The sequence below is a fragment of the Pipistrellus kuhlii genome, unplaced genomic scaffold (genome assembly GCF_014108245.1).
Source record: "Pipistrellus kuhlii isolate mPipKuh1 unplaced genomic scaffold, mPipKuh1.p scaffold_m20_p_3, whole genome shotgun sequence".
Taxonomy (NCBI): Eukaryota; Metazoa; Chordata; class Mammalia; order Chiroptera; family Vespertilionidae; genus Pipistrellus; species Pipistrellus kuhlii.
In genome coordinates, this window is record NW_023425529.1 from 162,581,724 (window position 1) to 162,601,088 (window position 19,365).

Consider the following 19,365-nt stretch of genomic DNA (forward strand, 5'->3'; position numbering starts at 1 on the left):
TCTGGTCAGCCAATTCCTTTTGGCTGCAGTTGGTACCCCTCTTTTCTTTGTGGATGGCACAGTGTCTCTATCAAAGGGCCTGGATTAAGGCCAAAAGTTCTGGAACTGTGCCCAAATGGTGTGGTCCAAGGTGACTACCACTGCCCCTGCATATCAGGTCCCATCCTGAACATAATTGCTCCCATCCGTGAACAGTACCTTGTCGTCTGTTACCTCTGTGCAGTCATGAATGGGTTCCATCATCATCATCTGGAAGCAGGCTGGCAGGGTTGATGGCCAGAGTTTTCTGAATCTGGACACAGGGCTGGTCCAGGAGAAAAGCCTGGCCCATCCAGGTTAGCTCCTGGTCCAGAGTCCACTTATCTGCCTCCTTCACCAACAATGCTGTGGCTGCCACAGGGTCCAGTCTCTTAGACAGATAGGCAACAGGTCTCTTCCAGGGCCTAGAGTCTGAGTGAGAACCCCTTTGGCAATGTCTCTTACCTCACTCACGTAGGGGTGGAAGGGCTCCGCGTCGTCCGGCAAGGCTAGGGCAGCTGCTGAGATGAGAGCCTTCTTTAGCTCCTCAAAGATCCGTTGTTCCACTTTGGACCAGTTCAACAGCTGCATTCCCCCAGTACGTGTTCCTTCCGAGGACCACAGTCCTTCTTGATGTCCAAGGAAAACAGGCAGTTTGTCCGGTGGCTTCCTGGGCTGATGTACGGGTCCTATTGGCTCTCTCAAGACTAAATAGGGTGCCCCCATGCCCATCAGGAAACTAAAAGGCTTGCCTCTCCTAGCTAACCTGTCAGGACATACTCTTTATAATTTCTATAAAAATCTTATCTTCCAAAAATACATAACCATGCCTCAAATTTTAAAAGGCAAGGGAGGAGGGAGCAGGTCCAGTACCTGTTCCCAGGCCTCTAACAGCCACCTGAAATGTAAAATGCCACATTTTCCCTACAGATATAGATTTATCTACATTTCTAAGCCCCTCTACTCCCCACTGCAGAACATCGGTGAAAATTGTCCAAGCAGTCTCGGGGGGTTAATCATACAAATAATTGTTTTCACATTGTTTTAACACAATTCTAAATAAATTATAAACCTTTGTGATGAAGTCTACTTAAATCTATAAAGTAGATACACATGACTGAAACCAAAAATTATTCCCAAAGTTTAAACAAAATACAAGATGCAGGTACAAGCCCAAATTCAACAACAATGGCATATGAGAAAAGCAAAACAAAACAAATCAAATATAAAAGTTTCATATGTTACATTAAACATTACTTTAGAAAAACTGACTTTAAAAAAAATACTGCATCACTGACTTAAAATAATTTTTTTAAGTGTAAGCATTACATACTTTTTCATCTGACAAATGAGAATAAATCAATCCTTGAGATCTTTGATCATTACTGCTTATTCTTAACATATATAATACAGTTTAGCCTGCCATATTCTAGGCATCTAGTTACTGCAATTAACTTTTCCTAATTCAACTTATACTTTGAACTTTTAAAGCTGGCAAGTCAAATAAATTTGGCATTTCTTAGATTAATAACATTACATTTTTAATATATCCTACTTTGGGTAAAGTTTCAGCAACAGATCTAATCATACAGTTTTTTCAGATCTCAAAAATTTTTTTTTCCTGAAGTTCAAACAAAGCACTGAATAATCTCTTTGTAGGAGAGCTAATAGTCTTGCGCTCTCCGGCCTCCCCTAGACCTCTTCACACCAGAGGCAGTTTACTAGGATTTAAGACAATGTCAGAAAATCATAGGTCAATCACAATTCATACTTAAGTAGCTATATGACTCTGCTTAGCTGATACCAATGACAAGGAAGACTAACCATTGTGGGCTGCTTCACCACCAATTACCTGCCACTCCTGAATCTGGAGCAGCATACAAATGCAAATGAACACATTCTTTACCTGAAGACTCTCAGCCATTAACGGCCATTCACCACCATTCACGTAAACTTGTTACCATTACCATCTAGTTTCCGCCTCATGGCGGGGAATTTCAAGAGCTGCTTACAATGACTTGGGAAACCAGTTTTAATTTATCTCCACCACTTTTAAAACTTATTCTGTACCCAGAAAAGTGTTTTTAAGCATAGCCCAAAACTATGCGCACTCGTTTTGAACTGGCCTTTTCTCTTTACTGAGCACAGAGATTTGCCCTTGAGCTCTTCTCCGGCACCTGATGTCTCCAGGGACCAATGTCTCTACGCTGGCCCAGGCCCCTATGGCCCAGGCCCCTGGGGCGAGGCTGCTTTGGCCACCCCAGCCACACTACTCAGGCAGCCCCCGAGGAGAAAGCGCGGGTCGCCCCAGCGGCTTCCCGGCTCCACTTCCCAGGCAGCCAGCAAATTAACCCAGGTGCCTGCTCCCCGAGCGAGGCCACCACTGCCCAGCCGCGCTCCAACGCGCAGACTGAGCCCCGCGGGAGCCCCCCCTCCGACCCAACGCCGCCAGGGGGCCCCGAACCACCACACCGGCCACACTTCGCCGGCTCCATCCTGGGGCACCATGTCGCCCACAGATACCAAACTCAGACCTGGGAAAGGTTCACTTTCCGCAGGTGAGGCAACGGCTCACGCCATTCCTCTCCCCATATGAGGGTCCCTCTCGGGCCCTCCCGGGAGGTCAGAACGTCTTCTGATCCTCCTGCCCGTGGCCTTCACGGTGCGTCCACCAGGCGTCTTCGGGCACCAATTCCATGAGGGGTTTTATGTCCCTCCAGAGCGCGCACACACCTACCGCTGCCAGTCAGACTCTCCGGACCGGGTTTTCCCTAATGGTCCCGGGGATCCCGGACGAGCCCCCATCTGTTATGCCCAGACTTCATGATCCCCAAGGACCACCAGGGAGCCAAGTCCGATGCAATAAGCAAGAGAGCCTTCACCATGCTAGCATGTGCTCCCCCACTCATGCCGGCAGCATGGCGGAAGAGAGCGAATTTCTTCCGGTCCAGGGGTTTTGAGGGCTAGGGATAACTCCGCCCTACGGGGCGGAGTTGGGAGCTCATCCTCGCCCCGCCCTGCCCTTTCATTCTCCAATTTCCTTAATTGTACTTGAAATTCTTGGGAGAAAGGTACTATGAATTACAGTATAGCCAACACGTATAAAGAAAAAAGAGAGAAAACTATGAAAAAGCGTTGCATTTTAAAATGAACTTCCATGTATAAATTTTACTAACCAAATGTTAATGCCTGTGTTTGTAAAATAAAAATATACAAATGTGAACCTGGCCTGGTTGCTGTTCTATTAATTGAGAGTCCCCCCAAAATTGTGCAAAAACTACTTTTGAAAACCTTACGACTTGTTTTGTGAATGTTGTGGGTCTCAACTATTAGTTACTCCAATCTAGCCAGAACCACCAACCAGACAGGGGTCAACGTTGACACCTGAGCTGAAGGCCAGCTAACATGAACTTTTTATGCCAGCCAGTTCATGGTCTCTCGCCTCTGATGCCTTTATTTAATTCCTTATAGAAAAGCCACCGATTTGTGCTCTATGTCAATCGATTCACTTTTCTTACATAGAATTGCTGCTCTCTGGTGAAACGTTCAGATTTCCTTGGGGAAAAAAAAGAAAGAAAAGCTGTCAATCGTTTATTTAGCACGTGTAGGTAACGTTTAGCCCAAAGGGCCGTCTGGCTCTTCTCCGTGGGAGACAAATGCAGTCCTGCTGAGACAAAGGCCCTCTGGCCCTCAGTATCCGGCGCCTGCAGATAAGCTGCGCCCGAGGCCCAGGCGGCAGGAGAGCGCGGGCAGTCGGACCTCTCACGCTCCCTCCCAGCTGCTCTGTGACCGAACACCTCGCCGCAAGGCCACTAACCCCCGAGTTGTCTGCAACCCTGGGTGAGGGGGCGGCTGCAGAGGTCTCGCTCGGGGAGCAGGGAAGCGGCTCAGAGCCGCAGGGACGGGGAGGGGGCGGGCGGTGTCAGAAGCCGGGGGGCGGGGGTGCCGTGGAGGCGGCGGCGTCCCAGTTCTCGCGAAGTTTAGGCCCCGACTGGAGGCGGGAGGCGGCGGTGGGCCCGCGGCCGTGCGGGATGCGCTCGGAGAAGGAGGGGCCCGGAGGCCCCGGCGTGGCCGTTGCTGCGCGGAGCCAGAGCGGAAGGGAGAGGCCGTCCGCCGCGGACGTCCACGTCCCCCGGGAGTCTCCTCGGCGAGAGGCGGGGGCGCCGCCGGCCTTGGCCTCCAGCTGTGCAGGCAGCGCAGGCAAACCTCGCGAGGAGAAGAGGACGGTCCTGAGCAAGGTGAGTGCGACCGGAAACGGGGCGGAGCGGGGCGGAAGGATGAGGGTCCTTCCCGACCTGGAGGGGCGTGAATGGCGGTGCCGGCGAAGTCGGGAGAAAAGCGGAGTCTGAGTCTGCGGGGAGGGCGAGGGCAGGACGCCGGTAGGCGGAGCGGTGCCGGCCTCCCGCGCTGGGGGAGGCGGAGGGTTTCAGAGTGATGGGGCGGGAGAGGATTGGATGGTGCGAGCCAACGCCCTGGAAGACCAGTCCTTAGCGGGGTGGAGGCGGGGCGAGGGAGGAGGGCGGGGCGAGGAGAGCGGGCCTACTTCGGGGGGAAGACCTTCCGGACCAAGAGGAGGCGGAGCCAGGGCGGGGCTGGGTGGGCCAATGGGAGAGTGGGCGAGGCCAAAGGGCAGGCGCTCGAGGCGGGGCTAAGGTGCATTCCTTGGGCGGGTGGGCGGGGCCGGGGCGGAGCTGCTAGCGTGTCAGCACCGCGGACAGCGGCCAGGCTGCGTGTCCTGAGCCCCTCCTGCAGCCAGGGAGTTTTCGGAGCACTTTTTAATATTTCTTTATTGAGCCGAAACCAGTTTGGTTCAGAGGATAGAGCGTCGGCCTGCGGACTGAAAGGTCCCAGGTTTCACGTCCCCAGTAGTGGGTATGCAAGAGGCAGCTGATGGATGATTCTCTCTCATTGATGTTTCTAACTATCCCTCTCTCTTCCTCTCTGTAAAATATCAATAAAATATATATTAAAATTTTTTTTTATTGATTATGGTATCACATAATTTTCCTCAAACCCCCTCCCCCATTCCCATCCCGAACTCCTCCCCACGAATGCCCCCGCCCCCCCTGCTGTCCATGACCACTAGTTAGGCTTAGTACTTTTCTGGTTTGGGGAGAAAGAAACCTATTAAGTCTCTGGAGGTGGACGTGTCCTATTGGGGCTGAGACGCTGGGCTCAGCAGCTCCACAATGTCGAGGACCTGGGCCTGAAGGGACAGAAAGCGGTGGGTGCGGCTCAGGGAAGGTCCTATCAAGTCCAGGGAAGTTGGGAAGAGAACCTGGGAAAGCCTGGTGGCGCGGTGGGAGAGGACCCGCAGTGTGGACACTGCACTGGAGGCGAAAGGTGTCCAATGCAAATGGCATTCCTCTTGGCAGTAAGAGCAAATACACCGTTGATATGTTACTGCTGCTAACAAACATTCCAGCATGCATACGTTCCCTGCATGGGTCTTACCTTCTCATGTGGCTTACCCTGCAGAGAGATTGTAGGAGAAGCTATTGTTTTTTCACCTCGGGCATAGATATACCAGTGGGTTGTCCAGTAGTAATGGAATGGTTATATGAAAAAGGACTGTTATGCACAGCCTTTTCTGACCTCAGGGATCCTTTTTCAATTATTCACGCTTAATTACCCTTGTGATAGCCATGTTCTCAAGTTTTTTTTATCCTTTCCTGAAATATGTATTTCTGCTAGACTCCTGGATTAGATTTTCCTCTGAGCATGAATACAGGCCACCAAGCATTGAAATAATTAAAGCTTAATTCAGTAAGAGAGAAACAAAACCCAGCCAGCTTCCTTTCCCCAGGTAGTCATCCGGCGCCTCCCTCCCAGCCTCACCAAGGAGCAGCTGGAAGAGCAGCTACATCCACTACCTGCACACGATTACTTTGAATTCTTTACTGGGGATCTCAGGTGAGCAGCCGTTTACCAACATTAAGAATCTGAGAGGCATTGTCTCTTTTTGGTAAATTATTGTAGGTAATAGAAGACATCTCCATTTCCCTCTTCTTTCCTACATGTTCCCAGAAATCAGAGCAGTCCTTTATTCCTTCAAGTTACTTTAAGTAGGCAGATCACTAAAGGTTCTCTAAAATAGATTTGAAATATGCCTCTATTGTAAGGTGACCAGACATCCCGCTTTTTGTCCAAAAATGGAGACTTTTTTAAAACGCCGCGGGACGCAGGACAAATTGTTGGAAATCGGGATGTCTGGTCACCTTACTCTACTGGCACCACCAGTCTAAGAAAAAAAACAAAGCTAAACCATGTAACAACATATTACCTAATTTTTGTTTTTGAATATCACCAAACCATGTTTTGTGTAGCTTTTTAAAGTAAAATGTATAAGATATAACAAAGTAAATTGAATATATAGATGTATAACCTGATGAATTTCACAAGAGAGCATGCCCATGTAACTAACACCAGATAAACAGAAATTCCAGACCCCAGTAATCCCACTCTGCTCCCTTCCGTCACTAATACCCAGACTCCACCCCACTCCTCTCAGTTTATATCTTTTTCAATTTCCTTTTACAACTTGGGAGATAGATGACTCTGAAGACACATTTTATTTTCAAATCTCTCTTTTTGTTAAAGAGAGTGCTGAGCTCAGGTTAAACCTTCAACGGGTGACAGTTCAGCTGAGATTTAGTGATTTTCACTGTTTTTATTATCTTCATTATTATTATCCTTTTTATCTTCAATATCATGAGTTCTCATTTATGGTAACCATAAAACTTTACTTTTGAATAAATACATTAAAATAAATAATGTTAGTCTATTCAACAAAAAAAACCCCTGTACAAGGTACATATAAATGGGGTTTAAAAAAACAAAGATGATATCCAAATGACTAAAATTTAAGAAAATGTACAGTTGTAGGAGGGCTGACACTGGACCCCAACTGGCTCAAATTGGAATCCCAGGCCCACCTTTTAACTGATGGCACCCTCTGAAAGTACCTAATTTCTCTGAGCCTCAGTGTACTCCTCAGTGATATCAGGTTGAGAGTAACTGTCCTGAAGGAAATTGGTAGTTGTGAGATAGCAGAGAAAAGTTTAGTTCTGTCAAGACCCTGTTTACTGTGCTATAGTAAATACTCTAACACCTAAAAATGATCTCTAAGTCAGTAAGGAATCTTTTTTTTTACAATATAACATTTTGTTCTATGAAGGAATTATAACTAATTTGTATTGCAACCATGATTTAGGATGAGGCATGACTTTGCTTTCCAACCCTTGAGAACCAGTATGTTAGCCCTGGCTCCATGCAGTAGAGAAACTAACCTAGAGTCTTTCCCAAGTCATTAAAAAGGTATCAGTTAATGTTTTGTTTGATTGTCTGTTAAAGTGTTTTTTGCTAAAGAATATCCAGATTGTTGTCATTTACTGAAGGATGAATCTTTGACAAAAAAGTTTTATCTGAAGTAGTTTTGTTGTATTCAGACAAGGAAAACAAAGGCAAAATTAAAGAAGTCATATTATTTTACTAACCATTTTCACTGTTGTTTCTTATTTCAGTCTTTATCCTCATCTCTACTCAAGAGCATACATTAATTTTAGGAATCCTGATGACATTCTTCTTTTTAGAGATCGGTTTGATGGCTATATCTTCATTGACAACAAAGGTTGGGTCATTGGCTTTTTAAACCTTGGTTACAATCTTTAAGTACATTCATTACATTATGCTGGAATATTTGTGAGTTTTAATGAAAAAGCTATCAGATACAAATCTAAAGTAAAGCCAAAATTTACATCATGTTATAGTGATTGTGTGCTTGTTAAAAATTAAAATGATGTATCAATGGAAAGAATTCTAACAGTTGTGTAATAATGATAACCTATTTATGTATTATCAAAGGAGATTGAAGTTTTTCTATAATATATAAATGCACTTTCTGGATAAGTGAACTTTGCTTTTTATGTCTCCAAACTAAATTATTTTACCCATGTTGGATAAAATTTTCTAAAATATATTATTTATTTATATCAGTATCTTCCTAAACAAAATATTCTGGATGATGTCATTAGGGAAGGGATTGTAATACTGAGCATCAATTTTTGACCCTATTTAACAGGGTTGTCTGCTGAGACAATGTAATTTACCTCTACTTTTTTTTTTTTTTTCTATTTCCTCCTTTCCTGTCAGACTGTCAGCCGTTGTGTTCACTGCTATCATGTGTGTACATTTTTAAGAGCGTATTGTTTTCTATACACCCATCACCAACCAGCCTCTTTCCATTTCACCCCACCCCCAGTGCTGACAGCGTTTTCTTCCCTTCCATTGTGGGGAAGGGAGAGAGTCACAAATTAGAAAAGCGGGTTAAAGAGTGACTAGATTGAAACCCAGACTTTTTTGCTATAAAAGCAAGTTTAATGCTTGACCTATTTGACATTTCTTTATTCGGTAATTCATTCAAGTGCCTTTTTCTTTTCTTTTTTAAATTGTGGTAAAATACACATAACATAAATTTACCATCTTATTTTTTTAAGTGTGTAGTTCACTAGTGTAAAGTATATTCACATTGTTGTGCAACCAATCTCCAGAATTCTTTTTAGCTTACAAAGCAAAAACTCTGTACTTATTAAATTTCAGCTTTCTCCATTTCTCCCCCCACCCTGAGCTCTGGCAATAACCCTTCTAATTTCTGTTTCTATGCATTTAAATACTCTAGATACCTCATAGAAGTGAAATCATACAATATTTGTCTTTTTCTGAGTCGTTTGTTACACTTAGCGTAATTTTTTCATGGTTCACTAATGTTGCAGTGTGTGTCTTCCAGACAAATGAGAGAATTACAGTATCATAGTTACCTGGTCATTCCATATGCAGTGATTACTCAGTGGGTACAGTATGGAGGTAGAGGGTACTATTTTTATTAAGCATCTAGCAGATTCTCCCAGGGAACATTTTTATGTGCATCCTCCCAACCCCCAACCCATATCACAACAAAATGAATTTGTAGTGATTTTCAATCTGAACTTTTTTATTTGAAGCAAATTTTACTTGAATATTCCGTATACACTTTGAAGGCTCCTCTTTAGCCATGTGTCTATCAAAAGCAAAGTACTTCTCTTGAATTCATATAGCAGATTAATAATTGAATTAAGCTTTTAAAATTAAAAATATTTAAATGTAATTAAGAAACTGATTTAAAGATATTACACTTTTTAGTGAGAAGAGAGACACTTATTGAGGTATAAGCAACATGGCAAAACTCACCATTTTAGGGTATATAGTGTGATGAATTTTAAATGTATTTAATCATGTAATCACCACTACAATAGGATAAATCATTTTTTTTTTTAATAAACAATTGTTCTCCTTTACTTAAATGTGGAGTCTGACATGCTAAGGCTGCACTTGCTTAAAAGTATAATTAAATTATAGTTTAACAGTAACATTTTCATTGTTAAGTTCAATCCTTAAGAAAGCTAAATCATTCTTCTACAAAATGAATATAGAAGAATTTCCAAATGATTTTTGGAATTTGTTTTTGGTTAAAGGGCTAGAATACCCTGCAGTGGTAGAATTTGCTCCATTCCAGAAGATAGCCAAAAAGAAGCTGAAGAAAAAGGATGCCAAAACCGGAAGCATTGATGATGGTGAGTCCTTTTTCAAAGGCTGGATTATGAAACTACCAAATTAAATACAATGATCAAATACAGTTTATCTCCTTTATATGGGGAGAAGTATATTTATTTTCTTTTTTCTCTTTAAATATACAGATCCAGAATATAAGAAGTTCTTAGAAACTTACTGTGTGGAGGAAGAGAAAACTAGTGCCAATCCCGAAACTCTTCTGGGAGACATAGAGGCAAAGACAAGAGAACTCATTGGTCTGTTTTGCTCATTTCCTCTCTTCACTGTATTAAGATTTGTATTTATAGAGTATACTAGAGCCCTAGTGCACGAATTCATGCGTGGGTAGGGTCCCTCTGGGTGGCCTGCAGGGATCGGGCGAAACCTGCAGCCCAACGCCACCTGCAGCTCCTACCTGCTCCTCCTGCTTATTCAGGCCCCTCTGTGCCTGCTGCGGGCTCACACCCAATCAGCCCAATCGGGAGAGGCTCACAATGCCACAGCAGCGCTTGCCAGCCATGAGTCCTGCATCTGGCGCCCTCCCAAAGGGAGTGGCCTGTGGGATCTGGCCAAAACCAACTCTCCAATATCCCCCGAGGGGTCCTGGATTGCGGGAGGGTGCACACCAGGCTGAGGGACCCTACCAGTGCATGATTGTGCAGGTGAGGGACCACGGGAGGCTCCCGGGCATGTCCGGCCCCACCTCACCCAGTTCTGATCCATGCCGATCAGGGTCTGCTGGCTGGGAGGTTGGCCAGCCGGGAAGGGACCATGAGAGGGCTTCAGGGTATATCCAGCCCATCTCGCTCAGTCCCAATGGGCCAGACCCCAGCAGCAAGCTAACCTGCCGGTTGAAGCATCTGCCCCCTAGTGGTCAGTGCACTTCATAGCAAGTGGTTAAGCAGCCTTAGCATATAATTAGCATATTATGCTTTCATTGGTTGTTTGGTAGTTCTGCTGTTTGGTCTATTTGCATATTACATTTTATTATATAGGATTCTTATTCTTTTTTATGACTTTCATAAGAAAGAGACAGATTTGGCAGAAATGTAGAATATTTCCTACTTTTGATAATGGGATTGCAAGACAGCAACTTGGGAAAATAATCTGAGTATCTGTGGATGGGATAGCTTGAGCTTTCAGTTACATTATACTCGTCTTGTTTCAGAGTTGTGATGAATGAACAGTTGAAAAGACATTTGAATGCTCTGTGTCTGGCTGTATTCGGGAAAGAGCATTATATCTCAAGGTTGGAGTCAGTATCTTTTTAAAGACCAACCACTGAAATGAGATGTGTGGCTTAAATATGAGATCATCTTGCTGCTGTTCAAAAACATACCAGGCCTCCTGAGCAAGCAACAAGTTGATAAACACAGCCAGAGCACATAATCAGTTTGAATCAGCCCTATAGCTACAAATGGTGTGTCTTAGAAATAAATGGTTACCTCCTACTAGCAGTCTCTAAAAACTTAAGTAGACATAAAATATCTTTTCATAATTAAGTTCCCTTAAGTATTTTAAATATTATATTGAAAACAAGTATTTAAAATAGTCAAGATGCCCTAGCCCATTTGACTCAGTGGATAGAGCATCAGCCTGTGGACCGAAGGGTCCTAGGTTAGATTCCAGTCAAGGACACATGCCTGGGTTGTGGGCTCCATCCCCTATATGTGGCATGCAGGAGGAAGCGATCAGTGATTCTCTCTATCATTGATCTTTCTATCTCTCTCTCCCTCTTCCTTTCTCTCTAAAGATCAATAAAAATATATTTTTAAAAAATTATTAAAACAAAGGAAAGAAATCTTATTTTTTCGTTAAATACTTTATTACAATTTTTTTGTTCTAGCTAGAAGAACCACACCTCTTCTTGAATACATTAAAAATAGAAAATTAGAAAAGCAGGTATGTCTGGCCTTTTGTGCATATGCTTTATGTTTCTACCACATCCATGCAGACAATTTATGCACAAACTTTTCCACCTCTTTAGAGGATTCGAGAAGAGAAGCGAGAAGAGCGAAGGCGAAGGGAATTGGAAAAGAAACGCATACGGGAAGAGGAAAAAAGAAAGAAAAGAGAAGAAGAAAAATGTAAGAGAAAAGAAACAGACAAACAAAAGAAAGCTGCTGAGAAAGAAGTAAGGATTAAGGTAATTTGGAGACCTTTCATATCTTTTTTTTCCCAAAAATAGTTCTGCTATCCTAATCATGCCTTTTAAGTATTTTAGCTGGGTTTCTTTAATAGTAGTTCTCAAACTGTGTTCCCCGAGTCCTTGGGGTTCCTTGGGCATGCTGTGTTTAGAAGGATTGAGTGGGTGAGAGGGTGGAAGAGGACCAGCGAATGGAGCACTTCGCTCAGAGGAGCCCTGCATTTAAGTACCATAGATTGGACTCCTGCTTACATTTTACTTTAATGAAAATATGTCCTGACTAAAAATACACATCTGAAAACCAGTGGCTCAATGTATATTAGCCCTGCCTTATGAAGGCTGACTCATAGAACTGGATTTTCATAGAAATGGTTTCTGCATCTCTTGCCCAATTTCCCTTTGCCTGATGTATTCATTTAGAAGGGTTGTTTCATGCACAGAGGGAACTTTTTGCTATGTAAAATATGTTTCCCCAAATTAGAGTCAGCCCATACCTTCTTAGTGTTCTGCTCATTTGACCTTATTAAACTTGAGTTTCAACTTAATGTGCTTCTTAACTCACTCCATGAAGGGGATAAGGTGCCTTATAGGGATTCATTAAAATTGTGCAATAGACAGAAAAATCATCAAATGTCAGTGCTTGCAAGATCTTTATCTTTGTTTGAATTCAAACATTTGGGCTCAATATGGGTATATAGTTTTAATTATTTATTAATCTTCTCTTAAAGTGGCATTTTACTAACATTATAATTTCTCAGCTTCTTAAGAAACTGGAAAAGGGAGAGGAAGCAGCCACTGAGAAACCAAAAGAACCTGGAGAGGAGACTGAAAGTGGAGAGGGACTATGGGAAGCCAGTCCGGGCTGCGCCATGGGGAAGGCCCAGCCCCGGGAGAGCCTGCTGGAGGAGCGCAGGGAAAAGTGAGCCCATGCTTCTGTTTCTTTGGCCACACTCAGCATCACAGGATGGTCATCAGTCATGGTTACACATCCTTAGTGCGAGTGCTCATATTTCATGGCATTCTTGGAATTCCTGAATGCTTGTCCACATTTTTGTTTCTTTTTTGGTCATGCTAGGAACTTGGTAAACCTGTTTGGTCTGCAGCCTCAAACCTATCTTTGAGTCAGAGAAATGTCCTTCTGTATTTCCTTTGGGTTTCTCTTGTTGCACATTAAGTCTTCAGGATCTTCTTCCCAGTCTCTTTTCCTAGTGATTTTAAATATTAATATATATATATTTATTTATTGTTTACAGGGAGGAAGGGTGAGGGACAGAGAGTTAGATACATCCATCAGCTGCCTCCTGCACACCCCCACTGCGGATGTGCCCACAACCAAGGTACAGGACCGGAATCGAACATGCGACCCTTCAGTCCATAGGCCGACGCTCTAGCCACTGAGCCAAACCAGTCAGGGCTTCCTTGTGATTTCTATCAGTTTGTAATGTTCCTGTGTCTTCTGAGATATCATGCCCATTTGGTCTTCCAGACTTCCTTCAGTTTGTCTTTGGGATCAGGAATTTGGGAACTTGGTCCTTCAGGTGCTGAAAGTCTTCTTATCCTGAAAAGATAGAATTCTGAGTGCTGCAGTTCCTTTGTGGGAGTTGTCAGCCCTCTGGCCATGGACTTTGTCACACAGCTGTAGATCCTGGTGTTGTGACCCATAGCTCTTTACCTGCTCATGACATGAGCTCACGAAAGGACCTGGGCTTCTCTGGAAACAAGACAGACATAGCAGTCCGCGCAGGGTCCAGAGAAAGACCAGCCATTCGCTTGTCCAGAGGTAGCCCCTTCATCCTGCCCCTGCCCCTGAGTTTGGACATGTCCCACAGTCAGTAGGGCCACATGCAGCTGGGCTTCTTGTCCTCCTTACCCAGGGCTCCTGCCCTTGCCTTGCATTTGGACACCTGCAGAGCCTCCTGGAGGCAAGGGCTGTTTCGCTCACAGGAGAGGCTGGAAGTGGATTCAGGTGCAGAGGGCAAGGCCATGGGATTAGACTGCTGTTAGCCCAGGATCACAGTAATTTGAGTGATTTATGACTGCCTTCCTTGAATATAGAGTTATGTAAAGCTTCTCTCCCTCTTTTTGGTGGGTTCTAGTTTGTTTGTATATAAAATTAATTTATACATGACATCAAATCTGATCGGTTAAAATTGTGGTTTATGTTACAGACATTGTATTATTATTGTCTAGGACAGCGGTCGCCAACTGGTGGTCCACAGACCACTGGTGGTCAGTGAGGTCCAAAAGGTTGGTGACTGCTGACTTAGGACACAGCACTGCCTTTTGTCATGTTTCTGGCACCAGTTCACGCTTTGCTTATACATCTTTTTGTCCCCACCAGTCCTGCTGCTTTTGTATGTGGGGGGTCCACAGGTGGTATGTAAGGCCGTTTGCCAGTGGTTGGTGGAGGGAAAGACTTTAAGAACCAAATGAGCTAATCAGCCACTTGTTTACTTACTATTCATTTAATAGTTTGACACATATACAAATGTTATTAAATTTCAGGTAGTTTTAGCTATGGTTGAAGCAGAAACTAAGCTGTTACTATCAGTTCTGCCTCGTGATGGATGTGCATTTGGGATCCTGGGAGTCACCTGACCACATGTAGTCTCATTTAATTTATCTGCAATGGGGGGGGGGGGGAAAATATATTTATTTTGGAAGTGTACTGAGAATTTTAAAAATATGTGTATTTGGGTACCTTACCATAGCACTTAATACATATGTGTTACTCAAGTATAACAGGAAATATTATTAATACAATTTATTCATATTTTTTGAAAATATATTTTATTGATTTTTTTACAGAGAGGAAGGGAGAGGGATAGAGAGTTAGAAACATTAATGAGAGAGAAACACCAATCAGCTGCCTCCTGCACACCTCCCACTGGGGATGTGCCCGCAACCAAGGTACATGCGCTTGACCGGAATCAAACCTGGGACCTTTCAGTCCGCAGGCTGACGCTCTGTCCACTGAGCCAAACCGGTTTCGGCAATTTATTCATATTTTTTATAGTTGTTATTGAATGCCTATGGTGTGTGCATACAAATTTGAAATTAATTGATGGGCAGACTTACATGTTCCTTGCCTTTTCTGGAACTTATAGTCTGGAAGGGAAGGCAGGTCATCAACAAGCAGTTTATGTAAAGTTACTGATCATTTGTATTAAACCACAGGTCACAGAATGACAGTGATAAAGAGCAAAAGGATATGGAGAGAAAATTTCGAGAAAAAGAACTCGAAGCACAAAGATACCACTTGGATGACAGCAGAAAGCTTAGAGCTCACTATGAGTTTGACAAGTTTTCAAGAAGAAATGAGGCAGAGATGAAACTGGGGAAAGGATTCACCCCCGACAGGGGGAAGATGGGGAGCCAGGACCGCGGCAGCCCTGTGGAAGCAGCAGAGAGACCAGGGAGAGAACAGAACAGCGAGGACAGCCCGGCACCCAGGAAGGAGAGAGTGCGGAACAAGGTTCTTTTCTTCATTTGGGATCATCCCTCCTTGGTTTCCTGAGGAGCAGTTGTTTCCCCTGGGAGTACAGGTCCCAGCCTTCAGAATCGCACTGCTCTTCCCTCATCCCACTGTCCTCATGCCTGGAAGCTACTTAATTCATTTTGTGTACTTTATTCAGTCTTTGTTTTTATCCCACCACCTCTAAGAGTTTAATAAGATGATGGGTATTTTTTATGAAGGGGACAGTTCAGAAATAATCCACATGAATGTTAATAACTGTTTCGTTTAGCACTCTTAAGAGCCATCCGAGGGGCCGTGACTCATTTTGTTTCAGACTCAGGTTTGCTGCTGGGCAACTGTGTGGGACTGAGATATGTGTGTGTTTGACTCGTCATCTCTCAAACTGGCTTGAGAGTGCCAGGGTGTATTATTTCCAGAGTGTTGCAGGTTTGAGCAGAAACATAGTAACTGTATTTTCATGGCTTTTTATTGCCTTGAAATGCTTGGTTTCTGAGATAGTGTTGTGAAAAGGGCTGATTTTTAGCTGTAAGACTGACAGTCTTTAGATATTTAAGATGTTCAGTCCCTGGAAATAGTGGTGTTGTTCCCTCCTCATTGCCAGCCCTTGGAAGAGTAACCCACTCTTTTGTCCTGGCAGGACCGGCCAGCCTTGCCACTGTACCAGCCCGGAGCTCGCATGAAAGCGCGCGAATGTGGAGGAAGATTCTCGGAGGAGGGCCGAGATGGCAGGAGGGCTGAGGCAGAAGATTCAGCAGGGGCTGGTTCCAAGAAGAGCAAAGAGGCAGACTGAGTCAGCGCGCATGCCACAGTTGTGACAAGGGTGAGCTTGCATTCCAAATTCCATGGATTAGAAATGTGTACAAGAGTCTGCAACATAACCTGCAAGGTGAATCTGCTCCTTTCAAAGAAACTAGAAACTGGTGGCATAGAAACAATCTTTTAAAAAATTGAACAGAGTTTTCTTTGATTTTTGCCATTCCTAGTATAAACTTCTGTGTATCATTTAGCCACAACAGAGAAAACAGTCTCTTTGGGAAAGTAGAAAAGTATGACCAAAACAACATGAACTCTGAAGCACTTTAAACATGTGGTAGGAATAACTTACACTTTGCATTTTATACATTTGTAAGCAAATAATCTGTTGGGATTTGTATCTCACTATGCTTCTTGTGAGGCCTCGTTTCTGGGAAGTGAGCAGCTGTCATTCCATTGTAATCCTGGTAATTCAGCCATGTGTGCGCCTTCTGTCCTAAGATTCCAGGAAGTCTGTTGTACTGTCGTCCCTTGGATAGGAACCTAACACTATAAAGCCCCACAGCTTTCATTATGGCCCTTTTAACAATTTGGCCACTGTCTTGAACAAAGTAGTTTGACATTCTTTTGATGGATGTGCTTGTGGTTTATAACCATTATAGTTTAAGAATTGCTAACATAAATGGCGTTATTTTGGGGCATGGATAATTTAGGTTCAGCATCTAGGTTTTTTCTTTTTGCAGCCTGAGGTAATTTTAAAGTGACTTTATGTAGCTTTCTGAAGTATGCATTCTATAGTATCTTTTCCTTTTAGTGAAATTTTAAAATGTCTGGGTATTTTTGGTGCTGTGTTTTGAACCTAAATAAAAATTTTAGTAGCAATAGATTTCAAGTCCAGAAATTGTACTTTTCCTACATAGAATTTTACACAATAAAACGTTGCTTTTTAAAAAGTACTTTAACTATATGAATATTTTGTTGTTATATTTATTCCTTATTAAATAGGAAATGTTTGTCAAAAAACTAAGAATGACTCATTTATCATTAAAAACATCCGTAGTTGCTGGACACAGTTCTATGCCATTGCTATGTTCTTGTTCGTTACCTATGAGTTTCAAGAACTTGGTGGGGGAGGGGAGAGAAGGGCTTGCTGTGGATTCAGCCAGGTCCAAGTGATTAGAGGAGCCAACCCAGTCACATTTTACAATTTGCAAGCCATATGGTCTCTGTCACGACTACTAAACTGCTCTTGTGGTGAGAAAGCAGCCAATACATAAATGAATCCAATAAAACTATTTATAAAAACAGGTAGCAGGCCGTATATAACCTGTGGACCATCGTTTGCTGACCCCTGCTTAGAGGATGCATTAGACTGAACCTCCTGAGCAGTGATCCTTGCTGCTCATTTTGGCTTTGATTTGGAGATTTCCAGACCTGAGAGATCAGGACATAGTAAATCTTATTTTTAAGGCCCCCACTTGGTTCTACTGGCTTATTGGCTTGTTTGTATTTTAGTGATCAAAGACATGGAGATCTTGAGAGTTCATTTTCAAAACTTGTGGTTTACAACAATGGTTTCATATATCTTGGTCTTAGGACTTACTTACATTTTTCAAAATTATTGGCAACCCCAGAACTTTTGTTTATCAACTAGATTACATCTATTGATGTTTACTGTATTCAGAATTAAAACAGAAATATTAAAGCACAAAATAGATAAACACATGTTCCATTTACTATCATAGTAATAGCATCACCGCGTATTATGTAGCCTCTGGAAAACTCCACAGTACACTCAGGAGAGGATCGGCGTGAAAAGGAAAATAATACCTTAGTCTTAATATAAAAGTAATTATACCAAGCCCAGCCAGTGTGGCTCAGTGTTTGAGCACCAACTTATGAACCAGAAGGTCATAGTTCAATTCCAGGTCAGGGCATATGCCTAGGTTGCGGACTCAATCCCCAGCTGGGGGTGTGCGGGAGGCAGCCGATCAATGATCCTCGATATTTCTATCCCCCTCCCTTCCTCTCTGAAATCAGTAAAAATAAAGTAAAAAAAAAATTAGTTACACCAAGAGAGAACCAAGTAGGTAAATCTGAAACTCACTCTCACCATAAACCCCAATCCTGGCAAGACACCATACAACCAGAAGGAAATCCCCAATTACCAGCTTGTCTTTGAGGAGAACCTAGGGTTCCCATCTAGCATCTACTTTTAAGGCTCTCACTTGAGGGATGGACCCCCAAAGCACCTACTCTGTAAGTCAGGGGGCTTGCATCCATGAGACCCACAGGCCTGTATGAAAAAAAGCAGCAGTTCTTAATGAGTACATGGGTACTTGCCGTTGCTGTCACCCAGAGCTCAGCACAGAGGAACAAACATGTCCACCTCCCAGAATTCTCCTGGAAGAGCTTGGAATACAAACTGCTGCCCCAAGGGGCTTGCTTCTGATTAGCACACATCCAAGTACTGACTGCAATCCTCCCTGGAGCTGGGGGCAGCTAATGGGTCCTGTCCCCACCTTTTCCCTCCAGCTCACTCCAATGATAAAACCAAGTTGCCAGATCAGATTAACCTGTAAATCCACTTAGGTCGCTCTAGATTTTATAAAGTGTAACCATGTCCCATAATTTGTTGAGTTTAACAGAAGGCTGAAATTTAAATAGTTAAACTTCCATACTGTGCTCCTCTCTGACATTGATGATTGCAAGAGCTGTTTTTCAGGAACAAACCCAGAATATTTTTGCAGGACCAGGGGATTGATCTGGCTGAATCTGCTCCAAGCTGGCAGAAGCTACTTGGAGGACCCTCTAGTGACCTCCTCATGAATTTTTCTCATCTATATATAAAAGCCTAATATACTAAATGTCTGACCATTCGATTGACTGCTTGACCAGTTACTATGATGAGCACTGACCACAAGGGGGCAGATGCTCTGACCAGTAGGTTAGCTTGCTGCTGGGGTCTGGCCTATTGAGATTGGGCGAGAGGGCCAGACGTGCCCTGGAGCCAACCTCCCATGGCCTCTCCTCGGCCTCCAAAATACTTCTAATTAATTTCCTTTCAATGTACATGAATTCGTGCACTGGACCTCTAGTTACAATATAAAAATCTCTTCCAAGGAGCAGAGATATTTTTTAATATTGTATGTATGTTTTCTAACTGTACATGCACAGGAATGTCCCTACCTATACATGCCATGACAAAATTCACAATGTTTCTGCATGATACCCCTGAATAAAGACAAATCCAATCCTTTGTTCAGGACACACTACTTTGGGACTGATCTTTAGTGTGACCTTGCTTGCTGGCTTGAAATAGTTTCTTTGCATAAAATCATCTCAGAATGGCCTTTTGGCTGGCAGCTACTGAGTAACTGGACCA

At 43.4% G+C, this 19,365-nt stretch overlaps 1 protein-coding gene across 4 annotated transcripts; it reads left to right on the plus strand.

The window, feature by feature from the left end:
* Positions 1 to 3,964: 3,964 nt before the first annotated feature.
* UPF3A (UPF3A regulator of nonsense mediated mRNA decay) lies at positions 3,965 to 17,048 on the plus strand. 4 transcript variants are annotated; one of them, XM_036454821.2, is made up of 10 exons: positions 3,970 to 4,256; positions 5,825 to 5,931; positions 7,542 to 7,648; positions 9,528 to 9,626; positions 9,750 to 9,860; positions 11,450 to 11,505; positions 11,591 to 11,749; positions 12,508 to 12,668; positions 14,927 to 15,224; positions 15,862 to 17,048. In XM_036454821.2, the coding sequence occupies exons 1-10, from the start codon at positions 4,050 to 4,052 to the stop codon at positions 16,015 to 16,017; spliced, it is 1,461 nt and encodes a 486-aa protein (XP_036310714.1). In that variant the 5' UTR covers positions 3,970 to 4,049; the 3' UTR covers positions 16,018 to 17,048. The 4 variants fall into 4 exon arrangements, 3 of the variants coding, with proteins under 3 accessions (XP_036310718.1, XP_036310714.1, XP_036310715.1); XM_036454822.2 differs by having other exon boundaries at positions 3,972 to 4,256; positions 15,865 to 17,048; XM_036454825.2 differs by lacking the exons at positions 12,508 to 12,668; positions 15,862 to 17,048 and having other exon boundaries at positions 3,967 to 4,256; positions 14,927 to 15,078.
* The last annotated feature ends 2,317 nt before the right edge of the window (positions 17,049 to 19,365 follow it).

Coding starts and splice junctions, on each gene's coding strand:
- UPF3A (XM_036454821.2), top strand. CDS start 4,050: ATGCGCTCGGAGAAGGAGGGGCCCGGAGGCCCCGGCGTGGCCGTTGCT. Junction 9,627..9,749: donor AACCGGAAGCATTGATGATG/GTGAGTCCTTTT, acceptor TTAAATATACAG/ATCCAGAATATAAGAAGTTC. Junction 15,225..15,861: donor AGGAGAGAGTGCGGAACAAG/GTTCTTTTCTTC, acceptor CTTTTGTCCTGG/CAGGACCGGCCAGCCTTGCC.